We start from the raw sequence: 22,959 nt of genomic DNA, 5'->3' as shown, positions 1-22,959 counted from the left end.
TTTTAAAAAATGAAACAATAGAAAATAGGGTCATAAGGGTAAGTCTTGCGAAACTTTTCAGTTTTTATGTATGCAGGTATATATTGGGTCACAATATAAAATGTCTTTATTACTGTGCGTCATGGTCAAACAAGTTTGAAAGCCACTGTTAGAGTAAAAAGGGGCTTCCCTGGTGGTGCAGTGGTTGAGAGTTCGCCTGCAGATGCAGGGGACGCGGGTTCGTGCCCCGGTCCGGGAGGATCCCACATGCCGCGGAGCGGCTGGGCCTGTGAGCCATGACTGCTGAGCCTGCGCGTCCGGAGCCTGTGCTCCGCAACGGGAGAGGCCACAACAGTGAGAGGCCCGCGTACCACAAAAAAGAAAAAAAGAATATAGTAAAAAGACTGTCATAGCTTAGACCCAATAAATGTAAATTACTATCTTTTGAAGAAACTATATAGCTTCTTTTTAGAGTTTCTGACTTTGTGAGGTGTTCACTTTGTAGATGTGAAGAAAACAAATCTTGGAGCAAGGATGATTATCAAGCTGCAGTGGAAAGATTAATTATGGCTGCTCGTATATCAGATCCAAAGCTCTTCATTAAGCACATGACCGTCAATGTTAATAAGGAACAGGTTTATAGTTTGGAACATTGTTCTGCCCTGAAATGGTTGAAAGAGAATATGAAGTGGGCTGGAAAGGTTTGGCTTTTCAGTAACCATTAGTTATTAAAGGCTTTTTTTTTTTTTAAGTTCAAGTAATCATTGTTGAAAATAAAAGGCAATGAAAATACAGTTTTCACTATATTCAGCTTTTGCTCTTTATTGATTTATAGTACGTCAGTAGCTTTCAAACACTAAAAATTTTGAGGTATGCAATTTATAACAGTTTTACCCATACTGCAAATGATTTTTCAGATTACTTTTTGACGTCTCTTTAATTTAGGTAAACCTAAGTATGGTGAATCCCAATTTATTCTGAAATCCAAACAGTGAAAAATCACAAACTGAGTATTGTGCATTTAATAAGAGGGAGACATAAAGGGGAAAATATTCAAGCAGGTGTCTGGAGCTTTCAGAACAACCTTTCGGGTTATGAAGTAGATTTGGTGAGCACTCAGTCCAGTCTCTAAAGCCTATTGTACATTTGTAAAATAGAATAGTAAAATAATACTGGAAAATGACTCAAACACTAAAATTCCAGAGTACCTTCTGAGTTATACCAGAAATTTTAAATTATTCTCTAAAGTTTTCCTTTAGTGTATCTTAAAATACTGTATGTATCTTGAAAATTACACTAGCTATGACTAAAGAAATCAGTATTTTAAACAAATATACCAGAACCTATCCAAACAAGACTTGTACTTTTCAAGCCACCTTGGGAAGTTTAAGCTTCTTTTCTGAACCCATCTGCAGAATCTGTAGCAGTCATTCCCCAAGGTGGTCATCCTCAATCCTTAATTTGATGCTTTAGATTTGATACTTTAAACCATAATTTAAATCATTTAGAGAAAATGTCTGAGTAAGGGGAGTAATAAAAGAGTAAGTGGTGACTAAGGGGACTGAAAGTATTTCTTAAAGGGGTTCCCAAAATACGGTAATGGCAGCATCACTGGAATAAGTCTATAACCTCACAAGAATAAAAAAGTTAAAACCTAGCGCTTAGCAGAATGCCTTACTATGATAAAATGTGGAATGAATACTCTCGTGAATGGGATATGGGAAGTAAGGCATAAGTAGACATCAAGAAAGAGGCCCCCCCCCAAAAAATAATAAAAAATTAAAAAATTTTAAAAAAAGAGGCCCAGTTCTCTAGTATGAACAAATTGGGTGACTCTCTGCCATTACTGAAATTCAGCACCTAAGAAATAAATTGGGTTCGGAGATTACCACCATCAGTTTGAAGTGCCTTTGAGGACAAGCGAAGAACGGTAAGTGGGCAATTATAACCTTATGCTGTTGGCAAGGATGTATTTGAAAGGATGACGATGCGAAAGATGATAAATTAAGCTTTTAGGAAAAACGGGATTGGATGGAACGGACCACAAATTGACCGGATGGTTTCTAATGAACGGTAAGTCAAGAACCCTTAGGGCTGGAACAAAGGGAGGTTGGTTGTTTTGTTTGTTTTGTTTTTTGGTATTCTGGGGGTATTTTTTGGTTTGGGGTTGTTTTTTTTTCCCCCACCTCGGTCAACGGTGCCAAAAGGTAGGAAAAGAGCGGTTATTGTATTTGTCTTATTCCATCTTTGGCAGTTTATGGGAATAACGAAAGTCATAGAAGCGAAAGACAGCTAACAGTAAAAACCCCAAGCTGGTAGTGGAGAATTCCTTAAGGGCCAAAGTCGAATACAAACTGGAGAAAATAGTTTTAATTAGCTATATTTATGTAAAGAAAGCCAAAGGCTATACTCAGTAAGACCTTTAAAACCTGGAGGTCTCAAGCGAGAGTCGTCCTAAGGCGTCAGCTCCGAACGGTCTGCGGACTGATCCGCCAAGCCAGCCTCCTCCCCTCCCAGGCGCCGGGGGTTGGGGGACCCGGGCCGGGGAGGAAAGCTGGGCTGGCGCGGAAAGCGGGGCCGGCGCATGCGCACGCTCGGTCGTCCTTCTTTCCTTGCCCTCCCCACCAACCCTCGGTCCAGGCCCGGCCACCTGCCGCCCAGTCATTTCCCGACTCCCTCCCGCCTAGTCCTTCCTATCCCTTAGCGCTCATTCGCGCCTTCTAAAGCTTTCAGCTGAGTGCGCGGAGCCCGCTCTGGGCCGGACCGTAAGAAGACGGAGGGACAGGAGCTTCCACGCTGCGAGAAGGCTGGCGTTCACCTAGTTGCTGACGTCAGGGTGGGGCTGAGAACCGCTAGGCTTTTAAGCCGCGTCCTGAGGCTGTGCGCAGGCGCCCCAGAGAGGAAGGCCTGGCACGCTTCAGCCAATGAGAGCGCGACCTGCGGCCCGGCCCAGAGCCCGGACTCCTCTCGAGCAAGCTTCTGCGACAGGCGCCGACGGACGGGTGGAGCAGTACGCGCCCAGCTGAGATTTCTCGGGTGGGGACTCAGCACCGCGGGTAGGAGCCTGTCAGAGCCTGTCGTCAGGTGGGGCGAGAGCGGGCGGGAGCTCCGGCCCGGCGGCGCGCGCTCGTTGGCCGGGCTGGCGCCCCGGTGCGCATGCGCTCCTGCCTGGCCCAGCGCACCCCCTGCAGAGCCCTGCGAGAGGATCGACCGTCCTTCCTCCTGGTACCTGGTGGGAGGTGGAGCAGGTAGGAGGAAGCCCTCGCGGCGGACCCTTGCCAGAACTGTAAGGAGCAGGACGGGAGGGGCTCCATTTGTGCTTTCAGGCTGCTCGGGGCAGAAGCGGGGGTGGGGGTGGGGGTCGGGGTGGGCAGCGATCAGAGTCGCCGTAGCTCGACGTGCTAACTTTTGAACCCAGGCAGTGCCGGGATCGGAGTGCCCGCATAGTATCTGTTTTAACTTGTTTTGAAATGAGAAACCTGAGACGATTTAGGTTTTGTTTCCGACTGTCATATTTCCCCGAAGTCTTTGACTTATCCTAGGATATGGTTATGATTCAAATCTCATAGCAAAAGATTTACAAAAGGAAGCTTAAAAACCCTTGATACTTTGCTTTGCTGCAATTTATTAATTTATCTAAAGGGCTTCCTGCTTTTTCCCTTCCCTAAGAAGTGTTAAACCGAAGAGCAGTGAAATATTGCTTGCTTTTATCTCTCCTTGATAGAACAAACTACTTTTTAAAACCTTACAAGATAGTTACTAAGGAAAGTCACAGTTTAAATGAGAGTAGCCTGAGGATATTAACCCTCAGGCTACTCTCCAAATAAGTTACTAGGACCTCTGTGTGGCAAACGTGGTTTCTATCGAATGTAATTTAAACAACTTCTTAGACTACCCATAATTTGGCTTTTCCACCAATTTAGATATCTCTTTCTACCCAATTTGATCTGAAACTGCCTAGAAGATTTAATGCCTCACTTTAAACAGCACAGGACTTAACTGGTGGCACAGTGGTTAAGAATCCGCCAGCCAATGCAGGGGACATGGTTTCGAGCCCTGGTCCGGGAAGATCCCACATGCTGTGGAGCAACAGGCCGTGCGCCACAGTTACTGAGCTTTCCCTGACAGTGTCATGTTCACTTAAATTTGCCTTGAATTGGCCTAGATCAGCGCCATCCAATAGAAATACAATATGAGCCACAGATGTAATTTAAATTTTTCTGGTAGTAAATCACAAAAGACCAGGTCGTGTTTTGCTTTTAAAAAAGCAAAAAGAAACAAGTGAAATTAATAAATTATCATTTCAGCATCTAATCAGGATAAAATATTATTAATGGGATACTTTGCATTTTCTTCATACTAAATCTTTAAAATCCAATGGGTACTTTACACTTAAAACACGTCTCAGTTCACAGTAGCCACATGTGCTAGGGGCTCCCTTATTAGGCAGCACAAGTCTAGATTCGAATTCTCTTTACTGCAGTGTGAACCTTTTTAGGAAATAGCCAACTCACCAAAAAAGCAGGCAGAAAATACCTAACTCTTAACCTATAGTAGCCTAATTTTTTTTTAAGTTCTTTCTAAATCTAGAAACCATGACTTAATGTTCAGACTTGTGTTTGAGAACATTTTATTTTCATTGGGAGAATCTCTTGTCACTCTTCCAAGTATTAATGTCCTTTTTTTAGTCATTGCTCAGTACTAAGTTTAATTATACCCTATGATTACAGAGTGAACAATGAATGAATTATTTTTCTGGACAACTGAAGACCCGGACTTTTAAATACAGAAACTTTTTTTTTTTTGGCTTTGATTATTTTTGACAGAATCACTTCTAAAACATGCTCTATAATTCTCTGCATGACATACTTTATGCTCCATGTTTGAAAGTCACTGAGGATACAATCCCTAATTTTTGCAACTTTGCTATGAGTGACTCTTTGGAGACTAATTCTGAAGTAACTCTTAAGATGAATTGCTAAATCGGCTTTTCCTAACAATTCTTTTTTTTTTTTTTTTTTTTTTTGTGGCCTGGCCACATGGCTTGTAGTATCTTAGTTCCCCAACCAGGGATGGAACCCGCGCCCTCTGCAGTGGAAGCACCGAGTCCTAACCACTGGACTGCCAGGGAAATCCCTCCTAACAATTCTTATTTATAGATGTTTAGATATCTACATTTCTAAACAGTGTAACTTGGCTGCCTGCCTCTCAAATTCTTTGTGAATCAAATTGGAGACAGCCAGTCTTTTCTAAATCAACTTCCAAAAATTTTATTGTCTTTTTAGTGTGCTTTAACTTCTGTTTCAAATCAGTGATCATGACAGTTCCTTTTCACTGTTTTATTTGTTTTGATGTCTTGCTTTGGAAAATGGGGAGTAGAGTATGACTTGGATCACCTACATTGCACATCAGATGGAGACATTGTGATTTCATGAACTTCTAAGATACTGCTGCAACAGACCATTAAAACAGGTTACATCATTGTTGCGATGGTAGGCCTAAGTTCTAGGCCTACTTAGTTCAGTACTTCTGACTTTTCAAGGCTTCTTATAAGATCATTTTATGCTGAAAAGGATGATGGTTAGAGCTTGGCTGCATATTATTTTCATCTCTTGCCCATTCATATTCTTGGTTGATCATATGCCCCTCGAGTATTATTCCTCGTTTCTTACCCAAGTTTTAGCTCATTTATTAGCATCTTTGCAGTTAAGTGGCATAAATTTTCTTACTAATATTAAAAATGAAATGTCATTGTGTGTGAATATGAGGGGCTGTTTTCTTCTTGAGCTAGACTGGAATCACAGTCCAGGGCTGTCACTGGACAGATTTCCCAGGGCCAGGGGCCTGTCTTAAATACTGAATGAACAACACGTATTACTGCTCTATTCCTTTTCATTGTTTAGTTTTGTATGCTAGAAGCATTGATTTTTTTTTTTTTTTTTTTTTTTTGTGCGGTATGCGGGCCTCCCACTGTTGTGGCCTCTCCCGTTGCGGAGCACGGGCTCCGGACGCGCAGGCCCAGCGGCCATGGCTCACGGGCCCAGCCGCTCCGCGGCATGTGGGATCTTCCCGAATCGGGCCACGAACCTGTGTCTCCTGCATCGGCAGGCGGACTCCCAACCACTGCGCCACCAGGGAAGCCTTTTTTTTTTTTTAGAGCATCCTTCGCGTGCTCATTGTAAATAAACTAGGAAATTTAAAAAAGTAAAGGGCTTCCTATCCTACCACCTAAAGAGAGCCAGTGCTGGATTGGATATGTATATTCTTCTGGTCTCTTCTTTGCAAGCTTGGAGGCTTGTACCTGTTCTATCTTACTAAGTCGAGATTGTTCAGTTACTTCATAATGACGTTTAGTGAGAATTCAGTCGGTCATGGGCAGCACTGAAACTTTAGTCAAAATGGTTCTTTCTTCCTCATTGTATCGCCATTTAATCTCAGAAATTTTCCAAATGGTAGGAGTATTTCTGGTATCCGTACTTGTCTCAAACAAAATAGCAAGGTGAAGGGTTAAATAAAAATCACGTTTTTAAACATTTAAATGAATACCTATAAACACATTCTGTATCCAAGAGGGTCTTGCCACACCAGTCAACCAGAAAATAAATGGAAGCACCCACTGTTGTTTGCAAATGCACTTTTTAAATAGGTAATTCTTGATTTGTCTTTTAAATACATCTTTCTATTATCCTGTTAATGGCAGTTTTGCTTCATTACCTTGGTTCAGATATATTAACTGCATTATGAAAACATTTTTTAAACTTTTTAATTCTTAAGATTTGACAGAATAGGACTTGAGCCACGTGGTGGTTTGTTTTGAGCAGATACACTCTTCCACAGGCTCAGAGCTTCATAAGCCAGGGGAAGAAAGGATTTTTTACGTGGTGATTATCATGTGAATAATTTGGCATTTCAAAACAGGTTGCTCATAGAATTTTTAAAATCACTTGGTCAGTTGACATGGAGACTATAGTATAGTTGAAATTCTTGCTGAAGCTCTAAATTTTTGGAAAAGTCCATGTGATTCAAATCATGTTCCCCCTTTTATCTGCTTAACCTTTTTTAAAAAAATAAGCTTTATTTTTTAGAGCAGTTTTAGGTTCACAGCAAAACTGACCAAGGTACGAGTTCCCACATACCCCCTCCCCACACACAGCCTCCCACACCTGAGTTGTACATTTGTTACAATCGGTGAACTTAAATCGACACTTCATTCTTGCCCAAAGTCCATAGTTTACATTAGGGTTCACTCTTGGTGGGGTACATTCCACGGGTTTGGACAAATGTATAATGACATGTACCTACCATTGTAGTATTTTTATACAGAGAGTTTCACTGTCCTAAAAATCCTCTGTGCTCCACCTATTCATCCCTCCCTCTCCTCCAACCCCTGGCAACCACTGATCTTTTTACTATCATCATAGTTTTGCCTTTTCCAGAAAGTCATAGAGCTGGAATCATACAGTATATAATCTTTCCAGATTGGCTTCTTTTGCTGAGTAATATGCATTTAAATTTCCTCAGTGTCTCTTCATGGCTTGATAGCTCATTTCTTTTTGGCAATGAATAATATTCAATTGGCTGGATGTACTACCGTTTATCCACTCACCTACTGAAAGATATCTTGGCTGCTTCCAAGTTTTGGCAATTAAGAATAAAGCCACAATAAACATCCGTGTGCAGGTTTGTGTGTAGACAAGTTTTCAATTCATTTGGGTAAATACTAAGGAGGGTAGTTGCTGGATCATATGGTAAGAGTATGTTTAGTTTTGTAAGAAAGCCCCAAACTGTCTTCCAAAGTGGCTGTATCATTTTGCATTCCCACTAGCAATGAACGAGAGTTCCTGTTGCTCCACATCCTCACCAGCATTTGGTGTTGTCGGTGTTTTGGATTTGGCCATTCTAATAGGTGTGTTGCAGTATCTCATAGTTTTAATTTGCATTTCCCTGATGACCTATGATGTGGAGCGTATTTTCATATGCTTATTCACCATCTGTATATCTTCTTGCAGGAGGTGTCTGTTCAGGTGTTTGGCCCATTTTTTAAATCAGGTTGTCCATTTTCTTATTGTTGAGTTTTAAATGTTTTTTGTATATTTTGGATAGCAGTCCTTTGTCAGATATGTGTATCTTTTACAAATATTTTCTCCCAGTCTGTGGCTTGTCCTCTTGTCTCTACATTGTCTTTTGCAGAGCAAAATTTTTAATTTTAATGAAATTCAGTATATCAATTGTTTTCCTTCATGGATCATGTGTCTGGTGTTGTATCTAAGAAGTCACTGACATACCTTAGGTCATCTAGGTTTTCTCCTAGGTACCCTTCTAGGAATTTTATAGTATTTTTGTTTTACATTTAGGTCTTTGATCCATTTTGAGTTAACTTTTGTGAAGGGTGTAAGGTCTGTGACTAGATTAATATTTTTGCATGTAGATGTCCAGTTGTTCCTGTACCATTTGTTGAAAAGATTATTGTTGCTCCATAGTATTGCCTTTGCTCCTTGTCAAAGATAAGTTGGCTATATTTTTGTAGGTCTATTTCTGGGCTCTCTATTCTGTCCCATTGATCTATTTGTCTGTTCTTTCACCAGTGCCACACTGTCTTGATTACTGTAACTTTACAGTAAGTCTTGAAGTCCAGTAGTGTCAGTCCTCCAACTTTATTCTTCTTCAGTATTGAGTTGGCTACTCTGAGTCTTTTGCCTCTACATATAAACTTTAGAATGTGTTGATTTCCATAAAATAACTTACTGGGATTTTGATTGGGATTGCATTGAATCTGTAGATCAAGTTGGAAAGAACTGACATCTTCACAATATCAAGTCTTCCTATCCATGAACATGGAATATCTCTCCATTTATTTAATTCTTCTTTGACTTCTTTCATCAGAGTTTTACAGTTTTCCTCATATAGATCTTGTACATATTTTGTCAGATTTATAACTAAGTATTTCATTTTGGGGGGTGCTAATGTAAATGGTAATGTGTTTTTAATTTCAAATTCCACTTGTTCATTAATGGTATCTGCTTAACTTTTTAAGTGATTAATGGATGCCTGGAAGTTGACCTACATATATATTCAGAAATGTTTTGCCACCTGAGACCTGTAAGGAGGTAAGCTTTGTGGTTCCATCTGTTATTAGTATTTGTGGGGGTGGAGGGGTGTGGAATCTGTTAGGTGTTTAGCTAATTTCAATTTATTATAATTTATCAAATTCTAACTATTTTGTGGATAATATGGTGGAGGGCAGGAATAAAAAAAGAAACAGAAAATTCATGTGAATATCCAGGTCCGTTCTCCCAAGAGTCCATTCAGAGTAGAAGGTGAAAAGAATACCATCTTTCAAAATAGTTCAGTGTGAAAAGTTTAAGAGGAAAAAAAAGATAAAGTTTGTCCTTAGCACAGTTCTTATTACCATGTTGCCCTCAAGTCTATTGCCGTCATATAGAAAACCACGTTACATTTAAATTGTATAGTAAGGTCATTTGACTATCATATTTGCTATTTATGTAGTAAAGAGTAGATAGTCTAAACCCTATCTACTTCAAGAAAGGATTTAAGGAGTTCAGTAAAATTTAATTGGCACAGTAATAGGCATATATAGGGTAATCAAAATGGAGACCAGATACCCTCTAGAGAAAGATCATTTGTTACAAAAATAGAACTGATGAGACAATTATTCAAACATCAAATTTCATTCTGGCTTCTTGGTAGCCAAGTCAAAAGAGATAAATAAAGTGTTTATTTGGCTCAAAGTATATAACCAAAATAAAATTGGATCTGTTCCATAAAAATGACATGTGAAGTTTTAGATTTCTAAAACATATTTGGCAATAATTAGTACTTTTAATTAACTATTATGTACATGAATGTCTCAGTAAATAGTCATTGTTAAAAGGAATGTCTTGGGACTTCCCTGGTGGCGGAGTGGTTCAGAATCCGCCTGCCAATGCAGGGGACACGGGTTCATTCCCTGGTCCGGGAAGATCCCACATGCCACAGAGCAACTAAGCCCACATGCCGCAACTACTGAGCCCATGCGCCGCAACTACTGAAGCCCACTTGCGCTCTAGGGCCCGCGCACTGCAACTACTGAGCCTGTGTACTCTGGAGCCTGTGCACCACAACGAAAGATCCCGTGTGCCACAACTAAGACCCAGTGCAGCCCCAAAAAAGTAAATTTAAAAAAAAGAAAAAGACAAGAAATCACGTGGGACTCACTGCTTTCAAAACTTTTGTAGATTTCAAAAACCCACAAAATTTTACACTTTGGTTTCTGTCTTATTTCTACGGTATTTTCCATACACAATAATCTTAATGCTACTGTCACTTTATGCACGGGGGATTTGTGTCCATGTCAGTGCTCTGGTGAATAATAAATCCATATCTTTTAAAAAGGTTATGTCCAGGAAAGATATTTCCATACTGGTTTCTCTACTCAAGAGCTTTATCGGGAGCTGAAGCAGTCAATGCCTTGAGGCCATTCTATTTTGCTGTACATCCAGATTTCTTTGGACAGCACCCCAGGGAAAGGGTAAACAATTATTTTTTTACTTTTTAACATTTAGTCTATGTTTCTGTTTAGTTTATTTACCTTTGCTACAGTATAATACAGAGAGTTCTATAAATTGGGGTTGTTTTGTCATGGTGGAATAATCAGTGCTTTGAACTATAGATACTGAAAATTGAAACTAAAACTATTGTTTTTTTAATGAAAGCTGTCATGTTTTATGCAGGCAATAAAGATATCATGTAAACACCTTAGAGTATTAGTAATCATATTTTCTGTACCAGGTTTGAAAGTAAAATTGAGGTTTTGAAGGAAAATTTAAGGGCTCTGATACCCTGATCAGTCCTTTTTTTTAAGATTGACGCAAGGAGGGTTTTTCAGTGCCCAAATAGTTTTTCCTTATGTTGCATGCTGCTGGTCCACTTCCCTATATCATCAGTTAATGTCTTCTCAAGGAATACAAACTCATGATGAACTTAGTTAGGAAGGTCACTATTTTTTAATGTTAGATAATATATTACAAAGCCAGATGCTTTGGAATAATTTCATTGGTTCCTTTTATCTTCCTTAACATTGACACCTGGTTTAACATGAAAAGGAATGTAAAACTCTTGAAAATTAGAACATTATTGTGTTGCTTCTCCCCCTTTTTTGGGGGTGGGGGGGCATGCCTTGCGGCTTGCACGATCTTAGTTCCCCAACTAAGCGAGGACTCCTAACCACTGGACCGCCAGGGAATTTCCTGTATTGCTTTTTTCTACTTGCCATGGAAAATAAATCAGTTTTGCTTCTTTGCTTTAGGAAAATATTCTGTTTATGATAGTTGATATATACATACATATATTGGCTATTCAAAGTCATATCCTTTTTAAGTAATTAGTAAATTACTAAAAATAGAAATAGAAAAATACTACCTTGGAGATGTAATAATTTAATACAAATTATTGGGGATGTCATAAATTAACACAATTTAATTTAATGTTTAATAATGTAAAGTTTAAATCCAACGTGTGAGGAAAAATTAAGCTTAGTACTAGGTGACTGGTTTCCCTCCTCTGCCAGTGTACCTTTTTTTTTTTTTACTAAAACTTCTGTGTGCTATAAAAGGTGAACTCAGCAGGCTTGGGTTGCTTTGTTGCAAAGAAATGCCAGGCTTCAGTACTGGCCCTTCACTGCCTCCTGGGAGATGAGCTCTGAGCCCCTGGGATATCCTTGCCTGATAAGAATGTTTTTGTGTGCCGGGGCCTTGGGCCACACCAGATAGTTTATGCTAACAATGTACTTTATGGTGAATGCCTGTTTTCTCATGTCTGAGGCCCTCTGGGGAGGCTGGAGACTGAATAGCTATGGTCAGTCATGTGGGCATGTAGTGCCCCAGTAAAAGCCCTGGCCCCCAAGGCTTGGATGAGCTTCCTTGGTTGGCAGCACTTCTCATGTGTTGTCACACATCCTTGCTGGGGGCTTAAGCACTGTCTGTACAACTCCCCTGGGAGAGAACTGGAACCTTGCGCTTGGTCCCTACGGGACTCCACCTTACATGCCTTTTCCCTTTGCTGATGTTAATCTGTATCCTTTTGCTGTTATAAACTGTAACTGTGAGTATAACAGCTTTTCTGAGTTCTGTAAATCCTTCTAGTGAATCATCAAACCCCCAACACAATATAGCTGAGAGCGGTATATTGTAATAAATTCAACAAACAAAAACAAACAAACTGTTCCTAATTTCAGATCACACTGTGTTTCTGAGAAGAGACCTATAGGGATAAGAAGCACAGTTATTATTTATGCCGTTTCTTGGAACTGTTCCTTCACTAAAAGACATTTCTTTTTTCACTTAACAGTACATCGCCGAGATCACTCTGTGTACATTCCTAAATACCGTCTGTGTGATATTCTTTCCCTTTTTTTCCCTTTTGGTTGTGTAGCACTCCATTGAATGAAGATACCATAATTCAACCAATCTCTGAAAGGGCATTTTAAGAGCCCTTTATATAGAGAGAAATTAGCTCTTTGCTATGAAATAACTTGCAAATTGGGGAATTCCCTGGTGGTCCAGTGGTTAGGACTTGGTGCTTTCACTGCGGTAGGCCTGGGTTCAATCCCTGGTCGGGGAAGTAAGATCCCACAAGCTGCACAGGGCGGCCAAAAAAGAAAAAGAAAAGAAAGAACTTGCACATATTTTCTTCTACTCGGTTTTTGCTGTAGACTGCTTTGTGTGTGTGTGTGTGTGTGTGTTTGGTTTTTTATGTGTTCTTAAGTTTTTTTTTAATGGAAGTAGAGTTGATTTACAATGTGTTAGTTTCTGCCGTACAGCACAGTGATTGTTATGCATATATATGTATTTATACTCTTTTCCATTATGGTTTATCACAGGATATTGAATATAGTTCCCTGTGCTGTATTAAGTTTTTAAATTTTTTTATGTAATTGAATTTATCAATCATTCATTACCTGGGATATTCAGTCGTAGTTACGCTTTATCCACATCTAAGTTATAAAGAAACTCAGCCATGTTTTCTTCTAGTACTTATGTGGCCACATTTTTTTTTTTTTTTTACACATCTCATCCCTATGGAGTTCCATGTTGTGAGGTGTAGATCCAATTTTATCCTGTACTGAGGAGCTATGAAATCCCACCGTCTTTTAATACTAAATTCTTTAATATACTCAGTAATGTGTTTAAAAGGTCGGGATATAATTTCTGATGTTTCCTCGTTCTATTTTGTGTATAAATGCCTCTTAATATTTTTTTCCAGGAAGTCAATGAAAATTCTCTTAAGAGATTAAGTGCCTACTTAGAAAACCTCCAGAAACCAGGCTTCAAGTCTTTGAAACCAACCCAGCTTATGTTTTACGTAAGAGAAACAGACCAGAACTCCTCTGATGGCCAGGAACACTTCAGCACTTCCGGTACATTTCTTATTTCTCGTGTGTCCCTTGCAGGCTTGGTGTGATGTGTCAAATCTGTCTAACGTTGCTAGAAGACCTTCGGGTTGAAGCCTTGTCATAGAAAATAATACCATTTAATTGCATGTTTTCCTGGAGTTAGATTCTGTTCCTGGTTGCATGTGTTTGATGAGCCATTTTTTGTTTAAACTTTTCTGACTAGAAAACTGAAGTGTTCCTATTTGTCCCCTTCCTATTTCAGTGCTGTTTTAAGTATTAAATGTCTATATAACAATTTATATCTTTAAAAAATATAGCTTACATTCTCTAATTTAGTCCTCAAAGTACCCTGTGAGGAAGGTAGTATTTGCCCAATTGTAACTTAGTAATGTCCCAGGACCATGGAGACAGAATAGGGGTTTTGAGCCCTTTAACTCCAGCCTCATGCTGTTTCTAAAATCTGATCAGTCTTCATGTACAGCCTTCTGTTTTATCCTTTGTCACTGCTTTAGCCATGATCCAGTGATCCTTTAAACTAAGGATGAATGTGGGTCTGTCCATGCTTTTCATGATCCTTGAGGAAATAACTTTATTTTTAGAATGAACTTTAAAACAGTTTAAAGATTTACTAAGAGCTTTCTGTGAACAAATGCTAAAACAAATAGCTGTCGTCAGCTCTGGCTGAGTAAAGAGAAAAATCCTCCGCTTTCAGTTAATGGTTAACTTTGAACCATTTATTAAATAAAAGTAGATTATAAAAAATAAATTGAAAATGGGAGAAAACATACAGCATAAGTGACAAAAAGATAATGTTAGTATATAAGTAGTTCTTAGGAGTCAAAAAGAAAACAGAGCAGCCTGGTTGCAAAAATGGGCAAACACAATGTCTCGGCAGTTCAGGAAATAATACACATATATAGCCAATAAGATACAAAAAACGTTTAGCCTCAGTAATCAAATGCAAACTAAATTAATTAGGTAATATTTTCCAATAAAGGATATATCCAATCTGGTACAGGCATTCCACACTATATAGCAGCCCTTACCTTGGATTAAACAATTAATGGAATTGATAAATTAAGAGAGAAACTGAGATTTATTCCTTGACTTACCTCTTCTGAGGATAAACTATTTTTTCCTAACCTCAGATGCAGGAATTTGCATTTTCCTTTCCTCTTTCACTGACTAGAATAATTTTCCTACCAGTATTTCTCACTTTACCATCAATGATTCAACGAAAAAATCTTTCTTAGTTTGCATGTTCTACATTTTGTAAATCTATGTGGCAGGCAATAGTAGGTATCTCTGAGAATGATTTACATTGCGATGACTTTCATCCGTGGCAAAGACAAGAAAACACATTTCGGCCTTCTGTGGAATGGTGAAAAATTAAAAACAACTTTTATAGTCATCAGTTTTGGCAGTGTTAAATAAATTGTGCTACATTGATTATGTGGATTAGTATAGAGCTACTAAAAAGAAAGAGAATGATGTATACATACAGATAATGGAAGAGTCACCAAGGTTAAATAACAAAAGCAAGTTCAAAGTAATAGATCCAGAATGGTGCAGTTTATGTGTTAAAAAGGAATAATCTACACTGTTGGGTGTGTCTTTGTGCAAACACATAAGCGTATATATCATATATAACATACACACAAAGCACATAGAAAAGGTCTAGAGCAGTGCTATCCAAGAGAACTTTTTGCGGTGCTGTAACTGTTCCGTATGAGCGCTGTCTGGTGCAGCTGGCACTAGCCCCACGTGGCTTCTGAGCACTTGAAGTGGGGCTAGTATGACCAGGAACTGAATTTTAAATTTTATTGAATTTCAGTCAATTTAATTTTACCAATAAATAGCCACATATGGCTAGTAGCTACCATATTAGGCAGTGCAGCTCTAAATGCTTGTGTACCTAAATGTTAATAGGGTTACATCTAGTGAAAGTGTGAGGTTGTGTGCCTGTCAACAGGAGACTTTTACTTTGTATATATAATTTTACAAGAAGGATGTACTTATATAACACTTGTATAATTTTCAAAACCAATTTTAAAAACTTTTCCAAAAAAAGAGTCAGCATGTTATAATGGGGAAAATACTTGGCTTGGTGGCAGCTCAGATTTCAGCCCTCACTTCACGCTTCTTAACCTCCTTGAACCTCTGCTTCTTCACATTTGAAAAGAGAGATAATAATGGCACTGGTGAGAGTGTTCATTGAAAAGTTATGTAAATTCTACTAGCGCCATGTTTAATACCCAATAAAGGTGCAGGGGAACCAGTAGATTTCCTATTGTTGATGTAAGTTAGATTACTACCCTGAGCCCAGTGACTACTTGCATTAAAGTCAGATTGTGAAGTGCTAACTTTTTAAAAATTAGGGGAATTTGAGTCACTTCTGAAAATACTGTGTCCCTAACTAGTTGGATGGGGGAGTATGAGGACAGTCTCTTTCAACCGTAGAGAAAATTTGAGATGGGTTTCTGTGACCCCTGAGACTGGATTGGCCCCCCTCCTTGAACCACTGTCGCAGGGCAGCCTGCCCCACCCTCCCCCTACCTCCACCCTCCCCCTTCTCTTTAGTGCTGGACACCCTCTCTGGTGGACACTTGCTCATAGGAGAGCTTTTCCATCCCTTAGACTGTAGAGACCAAATTTATGACCAGCATTGAAAATATTCTCAATCCCCTTCTTGGGCCGGGGTGGGTTTGGTCACTGGCGCCAAACTAGAAACGGGAGCTGACAGAGGACTTCATGAAGATGGAGGTAGTGTGGTACAGTTTTGGAGAAGGGATGTAGTTTTCCATTTACAGATGATTTTCCAATAGGATGAATTTTAATCAGTAATGGAGTGTTTTAAAGATTTTGATTCTATAAATGTTGTATGAAAAGAAATGTTTTTCAAGTAAAGCAAATAATCATCTGTATTAACTGTTTGGGGGAATTATATTCTCTAGGGTTTCGAGCAGTCAAATTTACTTTGCACACCAGAGATCTGCTAAGCACAGTGTTATATATTCTCAACTCCTGCAGTTTATCTATTGAACATATCCAAAGCTTGAATACTAATGTGCACTCCCAGCCTCTCAAAGAGGCCACAAGGATATCTGACAGGCCCATCAAATGGGACAAGTCTTACTACTCCTTTACTGGATTCAAGGACCCTGATGAAGACCTCGAGCAAGTCTGGAGAATGGAAACAACCCTAACGTACGTAAGAGTTTTTATTTAACTGAACTTATTCGTAGTTAGTAGCCCCCACTCGCCTCGACTAGACAAAAGCCCGCATGCAGCAACAAATACCCAATGCAGCCAAAAGGAAACCCCAAAAAAACATGAGCTAGAAGAGAGGGTCTCAGCCTTGCACGCACTGGGATCCAGCCCATGAAACTTCTGCTTATACCCATTGCTGTAACGATCTCACAGTGTGTCCAGATGAACAAAACCTTGGGAATGTCTGACCTACCTTTTGGTATAGAAAAAAAGTGGGACTGGATGAGTCAGGGCATAAAAGCAACAATGAGAGTTGTTGGACCGTATGTCAAGAGGCTTTAGAATAACATATTAAAGAAATTCAGCAAGTAGTCTGTGGTTCAGTTGAGTGTTTCATAGGGTACAATTTTGGTCTGGAGCTAGATGTGTAGCCATCATGAAAAGATTGTCCAGAGACCCAGAACTCGGAGTTAGTCAGCTGGCCAACAATGAAAACAGACTGGAACTGGGAAAAGCCAATTCACCAAGATAAGTGCTATTCCATTGGTTCCTTGTCCAAGCTGAGTATTTATAATTTCCTTATTTGTATGTAGTTCATCCAATAAAATTCTTCAGTCTTTAATGAAAGTAGACACTCTTACCTTATATTCTATTGCATGTTACTAGATAATGCATTTTTAAGAGTAGGGAACGGGTTTTAATCATCTTTCTACTAATCTGCTTCGTAGATTCATGAAACCCAACCAGCGTTTTTATTTCACTGAATTAAAGAATTGTTGGAAAAGTGTGAATGTGAAGTGCTGGAGGCTGGGTGTGGAGAACTCAAGGTTTAGTATGGAAATGTAAAGTAGCTTAATACAGATGGTAGCAGTAGAAGTGACTCAGCAATGAATGTAGAGGACCATTTTTTTTAAAACACTGCCCCTCTGTTAGTTTCATTACTGTTGACTTAAAGTATCTGCTGTTTTTAGCAAGAGATACATTGTGTTAAGGAAATTTTCTGAGTGTACATGAGTTGTGTTACTATGAATTCTTCATTTCCTCCAGAGGGATACTTTGTTTTAAATTCAAGCTCTCATGTTGACAGTTACCAGCACAAGCTCAAAACATGTCATTTTGATTTGTCTACTCTTAAGGAAGATAGCAACATAAATTAAATAGACCACTGTTTTAGAAATTGAAATCAGTAGAAATATAACTGTCTAATTTATTGATCATTATTATCCAAATTCAGTTGTCAATAGCTATGTATCTTGTCAAACAATGAAGTAAACCCATTCAAGCCAGATAGAACCTTTGTTCTCTTAGCTTTGACAAATGAAATTAACAACAATAAAGCATTACACGTTTTAGTCTTGTTTATGCGAGATCTTGCATTCACTTTAAAACTGTGATTTAAAATTAATATTGAATTATCCTAAATGAAACAGACAGTATTTAGAGTTTCTTACAGAAGAGCTGGAATAGGGCTGTGGCTGGTTCTTGGCGTAATGCTGTTTCATATCTTTTACTTCCATATATTTTTCTTGGGCTAGAGAATATTGAGAGTTGACTGGTATCACCTTAAATCTTCCTACTGAAAGCTTCTCTTCTAAAATCTACCGGTTAGAGATTTCTGTTTTGTTTAGTTTTTGATGCTTGTATCGGAGGTCCTTGGGTTATATTTCTTGAACATTGATATGTTAGTGACTTACCTGAACCAGATCATCACACCTCATAGAGTTTGAGTTTAGCTTATTAGGTATAATTTTAGAGCAGAGGGTCCAGGCTGGGTAGGATAGGAGAGGACAGCTCTACACTGAAAAAAGGCAAGAAAAGGAATACATGCTGCTCTTTGGGCCCTTTGGGTAAATTACAGTATCGACTAAATGCCACACAAAAAAAATCTGTTGCCTTTACCAGCATGCCTTAGAGGGCCGATGCCCCGGTTATGACAGTTGTATAAATTTGGAGGATTTCATATCTCTTATTTCCATAACCTAACCTGGTCTCCCTGGTCCAGTGTGTTCACACAGGCCCAGCACCCCTTTCCAATCTTGACCCTTTCCCAAATATGGATGTTGCCCAGTTTGCAGGAACCCTGATGAGGGTTTGTTCAAGGTTTTGTTTTATGTTAGTTTTTCCCAGTAAGGATTCCAGGAGCTTATGTCATCAAAGCCAGAGTGGTGTTTGTATCAGTTTCTTGTTTCAGTTATTAATTTTTTATTTGGGCACGCCACGTGGGACGTGGAATCTTAGTTCCCCAACCAGGGATCGAACCCAGGCCCCCTGCATTGGAAGTGTGGAGTCTTAACAACCGGACTGCCAGAGAGGTCCTAATTTTTTTAATTTGTTATTATTTTGCAAATAATTATAAAATTGTTGAACCATTTGAGAGGTTTCAAACCATATGAATGGAATGACTGTCCCATAGTCAGGAGATTTAGAGGCTGTAACTGAGACAAAACTTATTCACCACCATGGTCATTTTGGCCATATATGGTTTGTTTTTATTTTCATTGTTGTATTGTTTACCTCATCTTTATTATATATGTAGTTATAGGAGAGGACACATAAGGAGCACATGCTGAATTACACAGTTCAGAGGGAGCATAAAAATAATTCTGCAATTTATATCCAGCTGATCTTCAGCTGGTTTACAAATTGCATTCACCTGATCAAAATTTAATCTTGGGGCTTCCCTGGTGGCGCAGTGGTTGAGAGTCTGCCTGCCAATGCAGGGGACGCGGGTTCGTGCCCCAGTCCGGGAGGGTCCCGCGTGCCGCGGAGCGGCTGGGCCCGCGGGCCGTGGCCGCTGAGCCTGCGTGTCCGGAGCCTGTGCTCCACAGCGGGAGAGGCCACAGCAGAGAGAGGCCCGCGTACCGCAAAAAAAAAATAATAATAATAATAATCTTGAAAGCATGTTATTTCTAATATTTCAGAATGTAATGTTAAAAAGAGAAAATGTAACAGTTCTATTTAGTGTAGACTTTCAAATAATTTTCCTTATGTTTCCGCAGAGACATGCAGGCTGAAATAAATCACAGAAATTATGAAAATAAATTAGTTGAGTTTTTAAAAACACAACATAGAAGAATTATCAGGTCATAAAAGCTCCATTTAATCTATTTTCTTCTTATATCTGGCAGTTACATTTCAATGTACATTTTAGGACATGCTGTGTAATTTTTAATTTCTCAGCAAATTGTGCTTTATCTTACTGTAAAATCACTTTATAGTGATAAAAACACTATAATGAAATGTTTAATATGTAAGGTTTTCTAATTATATACTATAATAAAAAGAATACGCCAGCCTAAAAAAAATTAGAAAATGCTACTTTGTGTTGTAGCTTTTAGTATTTCCATATTTTGCATATATTCCCTGATTATCAAATAATTTTATAACTAAAATATATTGCATTTATAGAATTTGTGTTTGCAAGGAGACAACAGGATCCATTTGTATCTAAACAGAATGATCCCATATGTAATGTCTCTCCCACTGAAAAAAACATGTCATTGAACTATAGAAAGACCATTGAAATGCTATTCTGTTAACTACTGAGATATTAGTAAATGTCAGACTTCCATTTTTTCTATCTGAAGTTTGCACATAAAGTTTTATTTCACTTGCATTGTCTAAGCTCTGAATCCTCTTAGCGTCCACAAAATGCCACATTGGACAATTACAATATTGGAATTATTTCTGTAGGATATTTGGAAATGCTATGATCATGCTTTAACTCATATCATACACTTATTCAGTCTTCTCCTTATTTATAGGCTAAGTCATTGTTTTTCAAATTATAAGTCATACCTTTAGTCTCTGTAACCTCCTTTAATCGGGAATGGTTCCTCAGTGTTTTCTTGTCTTCCATTGCCTTGCTGTTATTTAGCAGAATGTCCTTCAATTTGAGTGTTTTGAGCTTATCTGGTATTTCTCATAATTAGAGTCGGGTTATTCATATTTGGCAGGAATACCCGGAAAGTGAAGTGTGTTGTTTTCAATGTTATGTAGGAGGCATATGACGTTGACTATCCCATTACTAGTGATAGTAACTTGGATCATTTGATTCAGGTGGTGTCTCCCCGTTTTTTCCCCAGTAAAGGAACTACTTTTCCCTTCAGTTAGTTTCTTTTGAGCAGATACTTAGGGCTGGCTAAATATCCTTTTAACACTGAATTTTTACCCCTTAGCTCTAGTGCTCATTGATGATTTTTGCCTGAATCACATATTACGATGATGGTTGCCAAATGGCAATTTTCTAACCTTATCTATCATCCCTTCATGCCAGCTCCTATGTCCCCATCATTCTTTGAGAACTCTCTTACTTCCTGGTTCACCAAGGTGTTCCAGGCTCATCTGGACTTTCCCTGGCCCAGTGTTTGATTGAACCATTTTGCCAAGAAGCTCTGGTTCTTTTTAGGAGGGAATGATTTTTAGAAACCAAGATCTGGGCGGTGCATGTCTCAATTGCTACTGAACTTCTCAGTGGCCAGAGCTAGGATACATGTATCTTTGTCTTTATATCTATAGATAGATCTAATATCTACATAGATAGATAGATAGAAAGAAAATGCCATGTGTAGAACCTTCATTTTTATCTCCGTGTTTAGACACAAAACACAAAAATTGTTAAACTAGATCAGTTAAGTTTTATACACTAAATGTAAGAATTCCAACAATCAGGTCATGAATATATAATCGTAAGATTATATTTCATTCTACAGGTTAAGACATTTGGTCCCCAAACCCAACATAGTATGCCATTTGGTAATTCATTTGTCAAAAAATCATCCTTTCTATTACATAATTTAAAGTAAATTGATTAACACGTATGACTTAATAAATGACGAAAAGGTTGAAAAATTGTAATAGCTAATAATCGTGATATAAAGTAAGATATTATTTTCTTATTTCTCACACAGAAAGCAGAAATAAAATCACTACCAGTATTCTTAAAGGGGGAGTAGGAAGAATTATTAATGACTGCACACATTTAGTGAGTCAAAAAAATGTGGAATATAGGGAATTCCCTGGTGGTCCAGTGGTTAGGGCTCCGAGCTTCCACTGCAGGGGCCACAGGTTCAATCCCTGTTCCAGAACTAAGATCCCTGCAAGCTCCTCCGCATGGCCAAAAAAAAAAAAAGTGGAACATCTTTAGTTAGAGGAAAAGATCCCAATTCCTTACCCCAATGTGCAAGACCTTTTATAATCTCACACACACACACATATGTGCCTCTCCAGTCTCATCTCACACCACCCTCCCTCTAGGCATCGTGTGATCTGGGCACGTTAGTTCATCTTATACTTCCCTGTGCACTGGCGTGGTTGGCATGCCCTTCCCTTTCACTAATCTGCCTGGAAAAATCTGGTCCATCTCTCAGGTTAGAACCTTCCAGGCAGAATTAGAATTAGTTAATTCTTCCTCTGTTCTCCTAGAAGCTCATATATTCTCTTCCAGTTGCTTCTCTCTCTGTTCCTTATTAGATGTATCTTCCTTAGATTCCCAACACAACACACTGTTCAGCTTTCAGGATAAATATTTGATGCACGCATAATGATTTGATTGGTTCTGAAAGTTTCAATTTGATTACTATTATTTTGCGGCCACGCTGTGCAGTGTGCCGGATGGTTGTTCCCCGACCAGGGATAGGACCCAGTGTCCCTGGCAGTGGAAGCGGGAGTCCTAACCAATGGACCACCAGGGAATTCCCTGAACTTGATTATTTTTTAAATGTCTTAGATCACAACATCTCAAACCCTTAAAGTGACTTAATAAGTAAGGAACCTTAAAGAGGTTTATTTGGCAAGCACTTCTGAGATGGACATATGAGCCCTTCTGCAGAGTTATCCTAACACCTGACCATCAGTCACTGACAGGTGTCCCACAGGGGGTGTCAGGTGGCCTGGGGATGGGGTGCTTTAGACCATTTTTTACCTAACCCCCTGGAGTTTTCTCTTGCACGGCTGTACCCAGGGCCCACTCCACCACTACATCTTGGACCCAGAATGTTCCTCTGATCCCCGAGTCACCTTGCCATTCTGCCCTGCCTACTCCTGCAGCAGTACTTATAATTTGGCAAACGTTTGATGGCAAACTCGGTTTAACACTGGGGCTGCTTTAAGTCAATGAACACGTCGTTCAGTAGTAGAAATGTTTGCATTATAGTTAGTATTGCAAAGTGTATATCTCTGTTTTCTTTCTAGATCCTGGTTAGATAATAATGGGAAAAGTGCTGTTAAAAAGCTGAAGAATAGTTTGCCACTTAGAAAAGAACTAGATCGTTTAAAAGATGAACTGTCCCATCAATTGCAGCTCTCGGATATCAGGTAATGAAGAAGAGAAAACCTAATTTAGAGATTAAAATAAACATGTATTACCTTTTGGTAAAGGT

The 22,959-nt window shown here is 39.0% G+C and overlaps 1 protein-coding gene across 4 annotated transcripts in view; it reads left to right on the top strand.

Moving 5' to 3' along the window:
* The first annotated feature begins 3,027 nt into the window (after positions 1-3,027).
* The window catches only part of TCAIM (T cell activation inhibitor, mitochondrial), a 37,442-nt gene continuing 17,510 nt past the window's right edge, over positions 3,028-22,959 (top strand). For 2 of the 4 annotated variants that reach the window (XM_022553747.3, XM_089919086.1), the window contains exons 1-6: positions 3,123-3,227; positions 9,014-9,086; positions 10,372-10,507; positions 13,240-13,393; positions 16,324-16,576; positions 22,772-22,894. In XM_022553747.3, the coding sequence (XP_022409455.1) occupies positions 9,058-9,086; positions 10,372-10,507; positions 13,240-13,393; positions 16,324-16,576; positions 22,772-22,894 (695 nt within the window). In that variant the 5' untranslated portion in view covers positions 3,123-3,227; positions 9,014-9,057. Of the gene's footprint in view, positions 3,266-9,013; positions 9,087-10,371; positions 10,508-13,239; positions 13,394-16,323; positions 16,577-22,771; positions 22,895-22,959 lie in introns of all 4 variants that reach the window. The other 2 variants (XM_022553745.3, XM_022553746.3) reach the window with 2 other exon arrangements.

This window comes from Delphinapterus leucas, chromosome 10, assembly GCF_059928025.1.
Source record: "Delphinapterus leucas isolate spDelLeu-1000000601 "Yukka" chromosome 10, BTC_Dleu_Yukka2, whole genome shotgun sequence".
NCBI lineage: Eukaryota > Metazoa > Chordata > Mammalia > Artiodactyla > Monodontidae > Delphinapterus > Delphinapterus leucas.
The sequence above is the reverse complement of the archived record's forward strand: the minus strand, read 5'-3'. Positions and strand labels throughout refer to the sequence as shown.